At 45.8% G+C, this 15,429-nt stretch overlaps 1 protein-coding gene across 1 annotated transcript in view; it reads left to right on the top strand.

Moving 5' to 3' along the window:
* Positions 1 to 2,011: 2,011 nt before the first annotated feature.
* Positions 2,012 to 15,429, top strand: part of T265_04075 (hypothetical protein) — a gene marked incomplete at both ends in the record, with an annotated part of 36,477 nt that continues 23,059 nt past the window's right edge. Inside the window, 4 exons of the mRNA XM_009168721.1 lie at positions 2,012 to 2,120; positions 5,213 to 5,295; positions 8,841 to 9,038; positions 12,233 to 12,340. Coding sequence (XP_009166985.1) covers positions 2,012 to 2,120; positions 5,213 to 5,295; positions 8,841 to 9,038; positions 12,233 to 12,340 — 498 coding nt within the window. The remainder of the gene's footprint in view (positions 2,121 to 5,212; positions 5,296 to 8,840; positions 9,039 to 12,232; positions 12,341 to 15,429) is intronic.

Below are 15,429 nucleotides of genomic sequence, written 5' to 3'. Positions count from 1 at the left end.
AAGAGGTGATTCGGAGTCAGAGCCAATGCGTCACGGCAATCTGCACTCAAAGATGTCAAAGGCCGATCGTTTAGAATACGTTCCACCTCAACAAAAAAGGTTGACAGACAATCGTCAGATTGAGCTTGCCCTTGTATGAGCACAAAAATGATTTGTCGTACCGATCGTGTCATTCGCTCCCACACTCCTCCTTGATGGCTAGCAAGCGGGGGTTATAATGCCACTGAATACCTCGAGCCAATAGTCGGTTGTTGATTTTCACTTGGTCCCAAAGGGATACGTGCTCCCCGAGTTCCTTAACGGCATCCAATTCAATGCCCAACGCCCGCTGTGTTTTCATCGTCTTTGGAAACATTTCCACTACAGCTTCCATTCGTTCAGACGATGTGAGCCCTTTCAGTGCATCGGGGAAATTGCTCACCCACTTATGAAGGTGAAACCCCCCTTTGGATAGTATATCCGTTATTCCTCGCACAAAACTCTTTGCGTCAGTAACGGAAGGTAATGACACTAAGCAATCGTCTATGCAGAAGTTATTTATCACAGACGATTTGATTCGGTCGTCGTAATCCCCGCCGAAAACAGACACTGTTTGTCTCAGACCGAACTTGGCACAGAACGGAGAAGAGACGGCACCGAAGACATGAGAGGCCATTTGATATTCAGTAGGCTGACTATGAAGATCCTCCTGGGGAACCAAAAAAATCTCATAGCCTCTTGATCTGGCTGCGGTACATGAACTTGCATGAACATTTCCTTGACGTCTGCCGACACAGAAACCCGGTCTCTTCGAAACTGCAAAAGAACTCCCACCAAGTCAGCAGTTGTATCCGGGCCCTGAAGAAGCATGTCATTCAGCGATCTTCCGTGGTGCTCAGCTGCACAGTCAAATACGACCCGCATTTTTTCAGGCTTTCTGGGATTCAATACTGCGCGGTGAAGCAGGTACCATCTTGCTGCTGATTGTAAGGTTACCAGCTCAGAGGGAACCGAGATTCTTTTCGAGAATCCGTGACATGACGTCTGCGTATGCTTTGAAGAATTCTGGGTCATGCAGGAAACGTCTTCGCAACGAGTACAGTCTTGACAAGGCTACCAAACAGTTCAAAACACCTGTAGGTCGGTCTGCTTTTCAAGGGAACGGTACAACACAATGCCCCCTGAAGTGTTCCATCCCTGCGGTCACCAATTCTACTGCTCGTCTGTCCTCCTCCGATGGAGTTTTTCGAAGCAAATCGATGTTCTCAAAGTCAGCATCGTATAAAGCACGGAGTTGACCCTCCAATGATGTCTCCACTGACGACAGGCAGCCGGCGGCGACTCCCACACGGTTACCTGGACCCAGTGGCCAAGAAAAACCCAATCCAGCGGCGTCTTTACGGCAAATGACTCTTTTCGACCTCCCAACCGCTGGTACAGCACCCAGTGAGCTTCTGAAAATCTCCATCGGTGGAGGACAGACGAGCAGTAGAATTGGTGACCGCAGGGATGGAACACTTCAGGGGGCATTGTGTTGTACCGTTCCCTTGAAAAGCAGACCGACCTACAGGTGTTTTGAACTGTTTGGTAGCCTTGTCAAGACTGTACTCGTTGCGAAGACGTTTCCTGCATGACCCAGAATTCTTCAAAGCATACGCAGACGTCATGTCACGGATTCTCGAAAAGAATCTCGGTTCCCTCTGAGCTGGTAACCTTACAATCAGCAGCAAGATGGTACCTGCTTCACCGCGCAGTATTGAATCCCAGAAAGCCTGAAAAAATGCGGGTCGTATTTGACTGTGGAGGAGAGAATCGGACCCACGCAGCGGGATTCGGGACCCACAGTGCATCGCAAAAGGGTGCGGGGGTCGTGTCAGAGAGGACAATCTAGGTTGGTAGGGCCGCATGTAAGTACAGAACAACATCACCTTCTCGCCGTTGTTTCGAATCGGCTCGAAAAACAGAGGAACGGTCTATCGAAATCTCCGTGTCAGTGGAATCTGCTGTTAGCCAGGTCGCCGTGAGTCCGATTATGGACGGTCGTTCAAGACAAGCTGACTGTTTAACCTCTCCGGGTTTGTTGAAAAGACTGAGGCAGTTTGTGGACAAGCATTTCAACACCGTCTCTGCTGCCTCCGAGGGTGAGCAGTCCAAAGTTGCGTGACCAGGCTGGTTAGCAGACCTAATAGTTGTGCGCCGGGTTTGAGTCCAAGGCTCCGAAGGGGCCTCTGGAGCGATGTCGTCTGCTTCTTGACTTCGCGGTTTCTGGGGGTACTTTTCGCTTGCAAGGTTTTTTTCGCTCTGTGACAGCCGGGTTTGCTCGGGTCTTTTAGCTTTGAGGGACGGAGTTCTCCCCGTGGGAGAAAATTTCGACCGTTGCTGCTTGTAGCTCTTTCATCACCGCCTTTAGGGCCACCAGGTTTGCTGTTGACCAAAGATTTTTGGCAAACTTTCGCCTTTCTGGATTGTTGGGTGTTTTGGCGCGGTTTGACTGGAAGTGTCTCCGCGAGGCCCTGAGCCCTGGGCGGCACCACCAAGAAATAACACCCTTAGCGGCGCTACCATGAGGCTCGTTTTCGCGGAGGACTGCACATTGAAGCCAGCCTGCAGTTTACTAATCTGGCGAATCTTATAGGGCTTGTTCGGCTGCAGTCGCTTTTCTTTCGTGTTTGTGTGGACACCCGATCCGCCGGTGATTGGCGTGGCCAACCGGATGTATGAGGGATTTTCCGGTTGGCTTTAGTCACGTTTGTTGCTTCGGCTGTCGAGGTTCTGGGCGACGGCCGCGTACACAAGCAGGGGCTGCTTTGACGGAGTGGAGCTGGAGATTGGCTTCGCTTCTTGTCCCCGCACATCTGACTCAGTCCGGTTCAGAGGCTGTGGCTTTGTTGAGGAGTTCATGGCTGTGCCTTTATCGTCTGTTACGGAGGTAAGCGTTGATAGTTCCACGTACTTTGTGCGCTGCTTGAATATGAGGTTCGCCTCCTCCAGTGCATCGCTGCCTTTGGTGGACGAGGGGTCTGTGGTAGTCGAATATTCTGTCCGGATACACGACCGGTTGCGTTGGCATGCTTTCGGGAGAATAAGGTGCTATGGCCACAATCGGCTTGGCCATGAGTTTGGGGTTGGCTGAACTGGCGCCTAGCAGAATCTTGTTCCGCTCCTCTGCCCTTGATCGGCAGTGACTCAGCTTTCGCGCCCCTAGAGGGCGGTCCTCAGATAGACACCTGATCATTGGGTAGGTCTTTTGAATGCTACCAGTCCGCTATAAGATCTTCTGTACGGCAGATGGGGAGGAAAGGGTAACTAAAAGCCCAAGTGTACGTTTCCACCCTTCTGTTGTAACCCTTCTTGGTGAAGTGGCTGGTGATCAGGCTTAGTGAGGACGCTACCAAAGAGCGATTGTGCCAGATTCGTTGGCGTGATTTTTCCGGAAAATGACCCCCAGGTTATCAATCTGCTCTCCATTAAACGCCTGTCCCCTAGAGACACTGTGGCGGTCTTTATTGCCACGTCAGAGAGCTGTATGACTTTTCTTGTGGCCATCGGACCCGGGATGGATAGTGCGAGGCACTCGTTCAGCAAAGAAAGTTCTTTATCAACTTTCGTCCAGATTGCTGCATTCATTGATTTTGAATTTCCCAGTACTTTAGAAAGAAGCTCCAGTTTAGCGTCGAGCATCCCGCTCAAAGCGGAACACTCACATCGGGCTTTCTGTTTCTGCAGTGGGGATTAGGTTTCTTTTTTATGGGACCTCTTCTTGGCTGCGGTATGCGCTGCACCCTTAACGCATATGCAGCTGGCTCAGACAAACTGGTCATAAGAGTTAGCTAATCGGCTTATATGGTCGACTTGCAAGCCAGCGCATTTGAAGTGCCAACAGGCCTTGCAGGTGTGGCATTGCATACCGCGTTTGACGTTCGACAGCCAGCTATTTCGCCCACATCTGTTGTGGTCTATCGATGGCTGCAGGGGGCAATAGGTATAAATCGATGTCATGGGTAAGAGTGGATGCAAAATAGATAGTGAGTGCAAAATAACTAGGGTTATCTCTTAAAAGTTATGTTCGAGTGATAAAATCCAACAATTACCCGTGTGTAGGCTGTGAATAGATTGAATAGGGAAAAAATTCTTTCACAATTTTGCCCATTGTCCCGGTTTTTCTGGGTTTCTGCAACTGTGATAACTTTTCGTGTAAAAACGTGCCTCGTTGGTTGTAATTCCCTCCAAGTTTAGTTGTCGCCTGCCGCGTTCAGATTGTGACGATCCGATCATGCTTCAATCGGCACGCTTCCTGCAAGCTGAGAAGTAAACCTATTATTATCATTCTTTTCATCAGGTATTGCCCACCATTTACGGCGTTATGCTCTTTTTCGTGCACTCTCCAGTACCGCAAACCCCCCAGTCATGCTTTATTCTGACTGTAAGCATATGATCATGCCCGACGACATACCACTCAGAAGTAGGGAATAAACATTCTCATTATTGTAACTGCGAGCGGTAAAGCGGAATTTGCGCGATTGATTTTGAATTTCCCAGTACTTTAGAAAGAAGCTCCAGTTTAGCGTCGAGCATCCCGCTCAAAGCGGAACACTCACATCGGGCTTTCTGTTTCTGCAGTGGGGATTAGGTTTCTTTTTTATGGGACCTCTTCTTGGCTGCGGTATGCGCTGCACCCTTAACGCATATGCAGCTGGCTCAGACAAACTGGTCATAAGAGTTAGCTAATCGGCTTATATGGTCGACTTGCAAGCCAGCGCATTTGAAGTGCCAACAGGCCTTGCAGGTGTGGCATTGCATACCGCGTTTGACGTTCGACAGCCAGCTATTTCGCCCACATCTGTTGTGGTCTATCGATGGCTGCAGGGGGCAATAGGTATAAATCGATGTCATGGGTAAGAGTGGATGCAAAATAGATAGTGAGCGCAAAATAACTAGGGTTATCTCTTAAAAGTTATGTTCGAGTGATAAAATCCAACAATTACCCGTGTGTAGGCTGTGAATAGATTGAATAGGGAAAAAATTCTTTCACAATTTTGCCCATTGTCCCGGTTTTTCTGGGTTTCTGCAACTGTGATAACTTTTCGTGTAAAAACGTGCCTCGTTGGTTGTAATTCCCTCCAAGTTTAGTTGTCGCCTGCCGCGTTCAGATTGTGACGATCCGATCATGCTTCAATCGGCACGCTTCCTGCAAGCTGAGAAGTAAACCTATTATTATCATTCTTTTCATCAGGTATTGCCCACCATTTACGGCGTTATGCTCTTTTTCGTGCACTCTCCAGTACCGCAAACCCCCAGTCATGCTTTATTCTGACTGTAAGCATATGATCATGCCCGACGACATACCACTCAGAAGTAGGGAATAAACATTCTCATTATTGTAACTGCGAGCGGTAAAGCGGAATTTGCGCGGAACTCTGCCTAAGCCCCCCAGCCCAACGAAGTCTAACAGTGGCAGCTAAAGTAAATAGTCAATAGGGGCGTTTTAGACCCAGGGGTTGAAGAACGCAACCCAATCAAATTAAAAAAATATCCAGCTCGGTAGCCTTAAGGTTCAGGCAACCCTGTTTACTGTGTGGCGTTTTGTACCTTCAGTTTACTTCCATTATAACACTACGTATTTCATCAATTGCATAATCGTTTTTTGTTTGAATACGAAAAACTACAAAAACGCGCACTTGTACAATTTCACATAATACAAGCGTGGTCACGTGCTTCGACTCTCTCTTCTGATTTCGCTCGCGCTTGCAGCGGTCATTCGCGAGTCTCATGTACTAACTCTGGTACCAAAACATTTCAGACATCTTCGGAATCTATTGTATGTGGGAACTGTTCAGAAGAAGACCTCTGGAACAACATAATTGGATTATTGTTTATTCGCTGATCTGGGCCAAACGACGAACATTTTAAAAACTATTTAAAACTATTTAAAAACTATGGTTTGATTACCAAACCCTTCCAAAACTGTGGCTTCTCAATCAGTCTCAAACTTTCCAAGTGACTGATGACACACAGGTAACTGTTCTCAAACTGCTCAGAACTATTGTGTACCTGGGCCCTAAGGAGAAGCAAGAAGCGCCGGAAAAGCTTACCGGGAGCCAGTACCTTAACGGCCGCAAGTTCGCATCTTTATCTGGCATACGCGGTGTCAAAAGATAGACAAACTCGAAAGAAATATTTGGCCAAACTGGCCGGCTATTTCGGGCCACGAACCCTGAGCACAGTTTCCGAACAGTAAACAGGGATGAAAATACTTTAGATTAAACGTTTGGGCAGCGTTTCCTCCGTCGGAAACGGTTGTTTAGCAGGTTTTTCCACAACTACCCATCTCCAAAGTGATCACCTTTCCGACCATAATTTGATCAAAGCTTAGATCGTTTTGATTAGGTCAATAGGTTGACTGGTGCAGAGTAGGACGAGATAGGAGCAGTTTGTGCATCCAATGTCCTTAGCTTATACAAGGGGACGTTGGAAGGCGGTACTGATTTGAATTTACATTTCTGTGTTGTGATCTTAAAGGTTCCTTCGTATGGCTTTAGAAGTGCCATATTTGCATAGCATTTTCTTATTGACCGCCATGTTGTGACCTGGACTCACCAGTTTGAGAAGTGGTCTCACTAGGTCTTTGTTGACAGGTATTTCAGTGTTACCTGGTATGGTATAATGCCGTACTGAATGGTTACAGTTTATCGTCTGAGCATATCACCATGGCACAAATGATCATAGATCCCATGGTTGTGCAGGTATTGTAGTGCTGAGGAGATAGCAGGCGGGCCTCCATCTAAAAGTACTTTAACCAGCACTCTGGAACATTCCGCGTTCTGCGTTTATTTAACCTAACCTGGGCTAGACTCCGTTCATTTTTATGCATACTAATTCAAACCAGTTTATTTGTACGCCCAAAGAAGCAACGTCAAGACAAAATAAAATGAGAAGAGCTCGAAACATCTGGCGGAGGACACTTTTACAAGGACCATTCAGGTAGGTTTTCTTTATTTTCCAGATTCGCTGGCTGTTTTTGCTGTGTTTCTTTCCTTTCCTTGAGCACGTGGACATCCGATTGAATGTTTATCCGGAAAATGTCGTCGGATTGTTGTCCACACTGCGAATGCACTGTTGCACCTCCAACTCCCAATATCTTCGTCCAGATAGAAGCTTCTTTCATCCCCTTGCATGGATTTGTGACCTGCTCATTTTGTACGATTCGAATTATACACCCGAGTTCTCAGGCGTTTAACGCGGAGGCTTGGAATTCTGAAGCATGCCAGCTAAGACTGACGGCATATCGGACAATCTACAATCTCTGTTGCGGCAAAAGTCCTCAAGGCCAGTGAGACGAGAAAACTTCGCGGTTGTAATTCCAGGCCACTTAGCTGTAAATCACAAGGAAGCAGCTCAACATTGCCCCAATTTAAAAGGTCGTTTGTTAGCCTTTCAATTTAGGAGGGGTTGATACGGCAGTTGACTAAGGAAGTCATCGAATTCGGTAGTTTCGCCTTCTGTGCCCTTCATATCACTCTTTCTGCACCCTGGTGTCCATCCAAACTTGCCGCTATCTGTTGGTGTCACACCTCAGGGCACAGTTTCTCGTGTGTCTTTATCCTACTCAATTAGGTACTTAAACGCTCTCTTACACTTGGTCTCTCTCGACATACTGGACCAAAGTTGATGGGTATGCTCCTTGTTTAAGTGAAAATAGATTGTAAAACCATCCACACAGCAGTCTGGTAGTCGATTGCGTATCCTACGTTCCGTTACTCCCTAGCTAAGCTTTCTATTTCTGTGGCTTTCTCTCCTCGCTTACCTAGGTGGTTGAGGCACAGCTTAGATCACTTAGACCAGATGTGTTCATCTAGGCTCCTCACAGCCAAGTCTTTTTGAGCTCGAAGTATATCANAACTAATATAGGAGACGGAGGTGAGATGTCCGTAGTTAGAGCGCGGAATGTCCGCGGTTCGAACCCGACATCGGCCTCTCGACTTCCCCTGTCTAGGTTTGGGCAACTTGGCGGTACCCCATCCCTCGTGCTTCCATCGGGTTGTATAGCGGTCGGGGACCGAAAGTGTGCTACAGCTGAACGGTTTTTATTTATTTATTTATTTATTTATTTATTTATTTATTTATTTATTTATTTATTTATTTATTTATTTATTTATTTATTTATTTATTTATTGTTCCGTCGATCACGGGGTTAAATAGGGATGGGGAGATTCGGCATCCCTGACGGATACCGCTCTGTGAAGGGAAGCATTTCGTGAGCTCTCCCTTTATACTCACACGTTCGAAAGTCCGGGAGTAAGGGAACATATTGTATTCACAAACTTCCGGGGCATTCCTTGATGTGTAAGCATGTCAAGGAAAACAGACCGGTCAACCGAGTTGAATGCGTCTTGGAAGTCTAGGAATACTAAATTTCCGGGTCGTATGTGCGTATCGTGGAGTGTGGATATTTGGTCAACGCAACTCCTTCAAGGTCAGAATCACGCTTGCTATTCTCCAGTCGGTGTTTGACGAGCCACTAAAAGGCGACGACGCTAGCAGTCTCGTTACGAACGGGGTTAAGCTGTTCCTCTCGTGGTTGCAATACTCATTACGGTCGCTTTTGAAAACGGGCACTTTCACTGACACCACTCAGTTGTCTGGGACAGCCGCGTTTTCGCAAATGCAGGCAAACAGATAATGCAAGCGCTGACTGAGGACTTCTACCCCTGCGCAGCCGGAAACGAGTGGAGAGTGACTGGGGTATCTCAACCACTATGCTTGCATCTTGAATTCTTCTTTCTGAGACAAAGCGCACACACGTCAATGTTAAGCGAGTCCACTGTGATAGCGAGAGCACCTTGTTGTCCTGTCTGCTTCAGGGTGAGGACACTGAAGGGGGCATGTTTACTGGACATCGGGGCGTGAATATCACTTTCGAGATGCTTGAGGATGTCGGCGCTGGATGCTGTGCAAATGTTGCTTGTAAAACCGATGTGGGATGCATGGAGTCATCAGTCCTAAATGCTGAGCCTACAAAAGGAAAGTTATTAGTCGAATTGCGAGAAGGAGAGGAAAACGTAGGTGAAAGAGGAAGAATGGATGCGTTAGTACTAGCCTGTTTTAATTTATCCGCCTTGCTGTATGCAGCTAGCAAGGTGGCCCGGCTGATGGCACCAGGCGTCAGCTGATGTGACATGAATTTATTTTTATATGTGCGATTCATAGTTATACGTAAGCTTGGATACTCCCAGGGCGCCCACATCTAGAAGATGGAATGATTAAGGCTCTCAATCAAAGCCGTTGGCTCAAAAGCCTGACCGCAAGGCAGCGGTGTCTGGCGGCAGAGGCCACTACTTGCCATGTTGCGGTGCAAGTGGCCACACATGCTCGAACATCAACCTGGAGGACCAGGAGACTGTTCGTCAGACCTTTGACCATTGGCCAACTTGGTATGAAAGACTCTGCAAGCGTCACGCGAACACCGCCCATCATAGCTCAATGGGTCGCACAGGTACGCAAACCATCACACCACCGTAAGTCCCAATCTCTTCGTAACGACCTTAAGCGCTTAGCATGATTATCACTCTCAACCGTGTGCTCTCAACGCGTGCTCTCCGGCAATAGCACCAGAGGGTATTGGTTGGCTGCAATGGTCACGATGCATAGAGGCTGCCAATGTGATGTGATCCACCACCGAGGCACAAGGTGCGATGCCGCCCCACCATGCTGCACAGATCGGTACCCAGATCTTCAAAGCCTTCGTTTTTCGGATCCTGTTTTGCCCAACACAAAAGTGGTCTTTGTAATCAGCAAAGGCATTTTGTCGAGTTTAGGTATATCGATCCGAAGCATAGACATTTGTTCAATGTTCGTGTCACTTTTTAGTGGAAAAACCTCCAATGACCATAAAGTTGGATGAAAACTAAGCAGAAGTTTTCTGAATTTACGCTTTAAAAGCGACCGGTACTTCCCTGTAGTCAGCGGCGGAAGCTTTTTCGCCATTCATTCTTCCGCTTCTCGAATTTTCAAGCCACCCGCAAATACGTACCCAAACCCCAAACTCTTTCTCGAAGGTATTTTTAATACAATGTGATGTTATCGGCATTAAATGTACTCAAAGTTTTACACTCAGTTAGCAGGCGTAGATGTATCTGTTGAGTTCCCAGTGCTTCATCAGAAAAACAATAGCATAACAAGACAAAATATAAACCATACTTGGACTCATTTTAGATAAATTTAAGCCATAGCTCTCTCAGCAAAACCGAAACCACTTTTTGAGATTGGTAGTAAAACACCGTACTGATCACCAGTGCTTTTATGGAGACCACGGTTTCCAAAGGCGATATCTCGTCCTGATGTTCGCGTATCTTTCCGAGCCATGCATACAATTTAATTTGCCTCCACTTGTTTCTAGCTAGCATGGATGTGGCATCCATTCTCGTTTAATCCGCTCTGAACGACACTAATCGTCTGTTTTTTCTACTAATTACGCTCCGACTGGTTCTTCCTCTTCACCATCATCTCCTGCTCTTAGCCTTGCAACTGAGCCATTCAAGGCTCCTCGTTCCAAAATTTTGGACAGAACTATTTTCTTTAAAGCTATGGATAACTGGTGCTTCATTTCCCTCGTGAAACATTGAAAAAAGGGGAACCGATCGACCCAGTAATTCTGTTGGATGGCTGGATTGTTGACGGCCATCAACCGGTTTTTCTAGAGAACCTTAGTGTTTCTAATTTTGAACCGTCGGCCAGAGTCCTTCGGGCTGAAGAAATATGTCCTCTCTATCTACCTCATTCGAACTGACAAATGTCATACTGCGGTAAAACTTCTTCCTCTCCTTTCCTCCCCTGAAGTGAAACATGCAAGTTATACAGACAAGGAGTAGAGACAGTGTTGAACAGACAGTGATTGGTTGATGACCACAATAGGCGACAATGCTGAAGATTTGAGAAATTCTCTGAAGAAGTCAGAAACTCCGCCTGATACTCCCACCGAACAGAGCGAACTGGGGTGCGGCGAGTGGTTTCCCGAGAGCACAAAATCTCACAGTGTGGGCTTTCGGTATGTCAGGCATGTATGCAGACAAAAACCTTGGACGAATGAACCATGCTACGTTGCCGAGGGGCATTAGGATGACCAGATAAAAATCCTGATAACATTTAAAAATGGCGCGGCGTAAAAGGAAGACATCCCAATAGGCGTAGAACTTACAGCACGAAGAGCCGTACACTGTCAGATTATCTTAATTGCACACAACATTGCTCATGGGTTTGTGTGTGGATTCTTGTCGGACCCCACCTTATAAATTTTACCGACGCATTTTAAGATAACTGAGAGAAATCCTGTTATGCAAAAGATGCGCCTAATATTTGGCTACTTATTGATCCGCATAGCAGAACGAAACGTTTCGATGTGCCCCAATTCCAAACATTAATGGATACCGGTCAATCGGAAAAAATAAAGGACAGACCTCTAATTGACCTCTAACTGACCAGTAAGACGATTAGAGCATCTGCTAACGAGAAATGGGCTGTGCGGAAACACCAGCGGCGACCCCGTGGTCAGCGTGGTCAAGCGCTTCTAAGAAAGCGCCACGTAAGGATATCGAAACTAAGCGAGGCGAGTCGGACAAATAATTCAGTGGAATGATATAAGACACCAGTACTTTGCATGTGACTGAAAGAAAAAGCCAGTAACACAGCGACCAGGCAGCTTGAAACTCGTAAACTTCATCAAGCACCAGTCAGATTCCCAAATTGTATACAGGTTGTCTAACGTAAGTTTCTGGAAAAGCATCCGCGCAGACGGGCTTGAAATTTCTCTTGTTGTCATATCTGAGTGTACGGTTGCCGAATAAACGAAGAATTGGATAATCTTCCTTGTTTCCTCTATTATCAGAAGAGGTTACAATGTTGAAATACGATACGTGACTATCCCGATGACCCAGTCAGCGGAAAATAATGACAACACGAAAAAAAGGAAACAGAAAAGAGGATTAAATTCCTTTACTGACTAACCGAAACGAACTGTCCTGTTGTAGGTCGTGAGGAATCAAACTTCATAAAATATACTGCTGGAAAGTACCGCGACATCCGACATCTTCCAATTATAACTCTAATGCTTAAATTCCACCTCGAATAAAGAGATTTCATTAAAGTGACTGTTTCACTCGGGAAACACTCCAGATGCCTGTGTTTACACTGATCTCCAGGATTACTGAAGGCTACAGAAATTCGTGAACAGATGCATTAACTATCCTCACTTATTCAGCAACGAGCCTGGAACCAATTTGAAATAACGCAACGCGACGATGGGAAACGCGGTATGTGGCCGCAAACAAAACTGCGAACGCTGGTTGACTCCAATCCGAACAGACGAGTATGTGTTCACAGCTGTCAGCTAAGCTTTGCACCGAATGATGCGGCCAGACAAACACTATCCTTCCCTTAACACGTCAATCATTTCAAAGGAGACATATGTACCTTTCGTCTCCAAAGTTAAGCTGTCATTTCACAGTATCCGTCATTCGTGAGGTATATTCAGCTGGTAGGAAAGCCGTGTAAACAAGTACAGAATCTTCTATCATCCAGGCATGTCCGAATTCATTGAACTGCGCAAGCGAATGAATTAGGGAATTTGACCTATGCGTACTTGGACACACAAGGTACTTACATGGATAATTGGATGGTACGGATAACTGACTGCCACAGAAAACTCGACAGTAGGTAAGTTGTAGTTAGAACCACGTACGTTTTCGTGAATTCACCAATCAAGTGCCAATAAGGGTTACATATACAATGGTGAGGGACCGAAAACTTTCAAGAAGGTACACCTCATCCCAGAGGAAAGAGAACCGAAGAAGAGGATCGTATCGGAAAGGCGCGTTTCCTCAAAGTGGCAAAAACATCTGCGCCGTGAATAGCGGAGGTAGAATATTCGAAAGAGAGTGATGATTCGTTTTAGAAGGACTCAGTAAACAATCGGTAGTTTTTTTATTTGGGCAGCGTTTCGCTTTTGATACAGCGCAAGATTTTGACAACCACACTAACAGACAAGAGCCGTTAGCCGACACTCAACACTGACCTAGTGTGATAATCTCAAGAGGACTCACTGACTGGTCCCCCGTCGGTCTTATAACCTGGCCAATTTGGTAACCTACTTTTTGTGTCAAAAGCGGAGCGTTGCCCAGTTAAAAAACTTCCAATTATTTACCAAGCCCTTCTGAAATGATGACTTCTCAATGGGTTCCAAACTTTTTCTAGCTGATTGAGAGATTGAGCTTGATTGAGATTGAACTTCTGCTAGAGAGTGTTTTCAGGTTGTAGATAGTGTAGTCTGTTTCGGAAAGTTTTGGTTACGAGACCTTAGTCGTAGCGTACTCAACGTTGTCAAGTCACAAGAAGGTGCTTGAAACCCCATGCTTGTTTGGAGTTTAAAGACACCTGAAGCTTGGGATCGTTAAAAAGTGATTGTCAGTTATATCTTAGCATGTATAATGGTGAATAAATCGTAATGTTTGGAACGTAGAGTATCATATTACTTAGCTGATCAGCTTCTGGTACCAGAAAGTGATGAGAGATAGAGCAAATATGACTAAACCTTATCAATAAGACTCAGAGCATTTACTGCTTGGGCGATTGTATTTTTTGGCGTTTTTTTTTCATAGCGGCATTCAATGCGTTTTGTTCATACGTTTTTTAGGGTTTGTTCTCTAAGCATTCAATTGTTACTAACATGGCTCAGTAGACGTACCACAAATGACGGTTTCGTGTTCTTATCATTCACAAAAGGTGCCACTACGTGTTGAGTGTGTGGAACATTACCAGGAATATGATATTCTACAACTAAATGTGCTGCACACAGGCCGCCTCATGATTCAGTTGGCACGATATTCGAGATATCGCAATATATTTTCATAAAGGAAACTACTCACAAGGTTGCTGAAAACTCTTTGACAGCCCACGACCGGTTTCGCCCTTCTTGGGGCTCATCAGGTAGGCGCAGTCGCCGAGTTTCCGTCAACCTTTTGTTCTACTTGAAACCAAATTGGACTGTTTTTGAGAAATACACTCATTTGCAGATCAATTTGGACTGCCTACCTGATTACCCTTAAGAAAGGCGAAACCAGTCGTGGGTTGTCGAGGAGTTTTCAGCAACCTTGTGAGTAGTTTCCTTTATGAAAAAAACTAGGAATAATTTTTTGAAGGAATACTTCTCACAAGTTTTCTGAAAACTCCTCCACAGTTAATATTAAGTTCTGCACAGAACAGTACGAGATTCTTTGAGTTCACTTATTTGCACAACAATTTGGTTCGCATGGGAGACTCACTTGAATCCCGACTCAATCTTTCTGCACAAAGGCCACCTCAGGTTTTAGCTGATACGCATTCGAGATATGGCGATCTTTTGAGTCGTGTTCTCTCAAGAAAATGTACTGCGAATATATACTCAAACATGAGACTCACATGCGATCCAGTAGAGTCTTCCGTGGAAACGGAAGTGGTGTGCAAATGAACATATTGGGGCTACTTTATCGATCTGGTTATATACTCGGAATACTGTATACATGTTCGTTCAACAATCGTGTTCCAAGTGCTGTGAAAGCTAATATTACGCAAAGCCTTTGCAAAAGCCGATGAAGCTGAAGCAATTAAGTTGTTCGGTTTTGGGCACTTGTCAGACTAGTCTTCGGGACTCTGTCCACTTTGACTGGGCTTGATTAGAAAACCAAGCGCCCTTTCTCATTAAAGTCGCGGTAATGCAGCGAGCGACTTTTGAGGTAGCAGGTTCCCAAACCCGTACAACAGAACACCAACATTTATAGCAGAGGGGACACTATAAGAGGCAGTGAGAATGGCAGTTCTGGAAGCCAGTGTTGGATATTATACAGCCAATCGAAGCCATCGCTCTCAACTTCCAAAAAAGACTTTCACCCCAGTTGACTCTGAATGAGACACTAGCACCAAATATTGAAAGTAAGTACTCACTGGTCTAATGAGTGCACATGTTCTGCGTGAAATGACTGACAACTACAACGTCGTGAGTCACAGTAATTCATATTCTGTTGTTGCCAAAACGTTTTGCAGCTTATGACATCTTTCGCGGTTTGCTAAAAAGTTCCATCCTCTCACCGTGTTCAGTCTGACTTCCTGGCTGATTTACACTGGTTGCATCCCGTGGAATGTGGCGGAAGCAAAACAGTAGCATCTTACAGTGAAAAACGAATTTCCGACACTGGAGAGGACTTCCATGACATATTTTGGCGCTTGTTACGCGGTCGACATGAGCAGTCCCTGACGCCAGTGTCTCTTTCAAAGCCGGTTGATTTGATGGTGACGTCCAATTCGAGCGCAGGTATCATGCTTTCCCAATGATGTAGATGCCATAAAGATAAGCTTTCGGTTGCTGCAGCGTCTACACTAGAGTAAATCTTCTATTATATAAACAATGACAGTCGGGCAGGCAAT

This window comes from Opisthorchis viverrini (assembly GCF_000715545.1).
Source record: "Opisthorchis viverrini unplaced genomic scaffold opera_v5_64, whole genome shotgun sequence".
Taxonomy (NCBI): domain Eukaryota; kingdom Metazoa; phylum Platyhelminthes; class Trematoda; order Opisthorchiida; family Opisthorchiidae; genus Opisthorchis; species Opisthorchis viverrini.
Note: the sequence above shows the minus strand (reverse complement) of the source record. Positions and strands in the feature narration are given on the sequence as shown.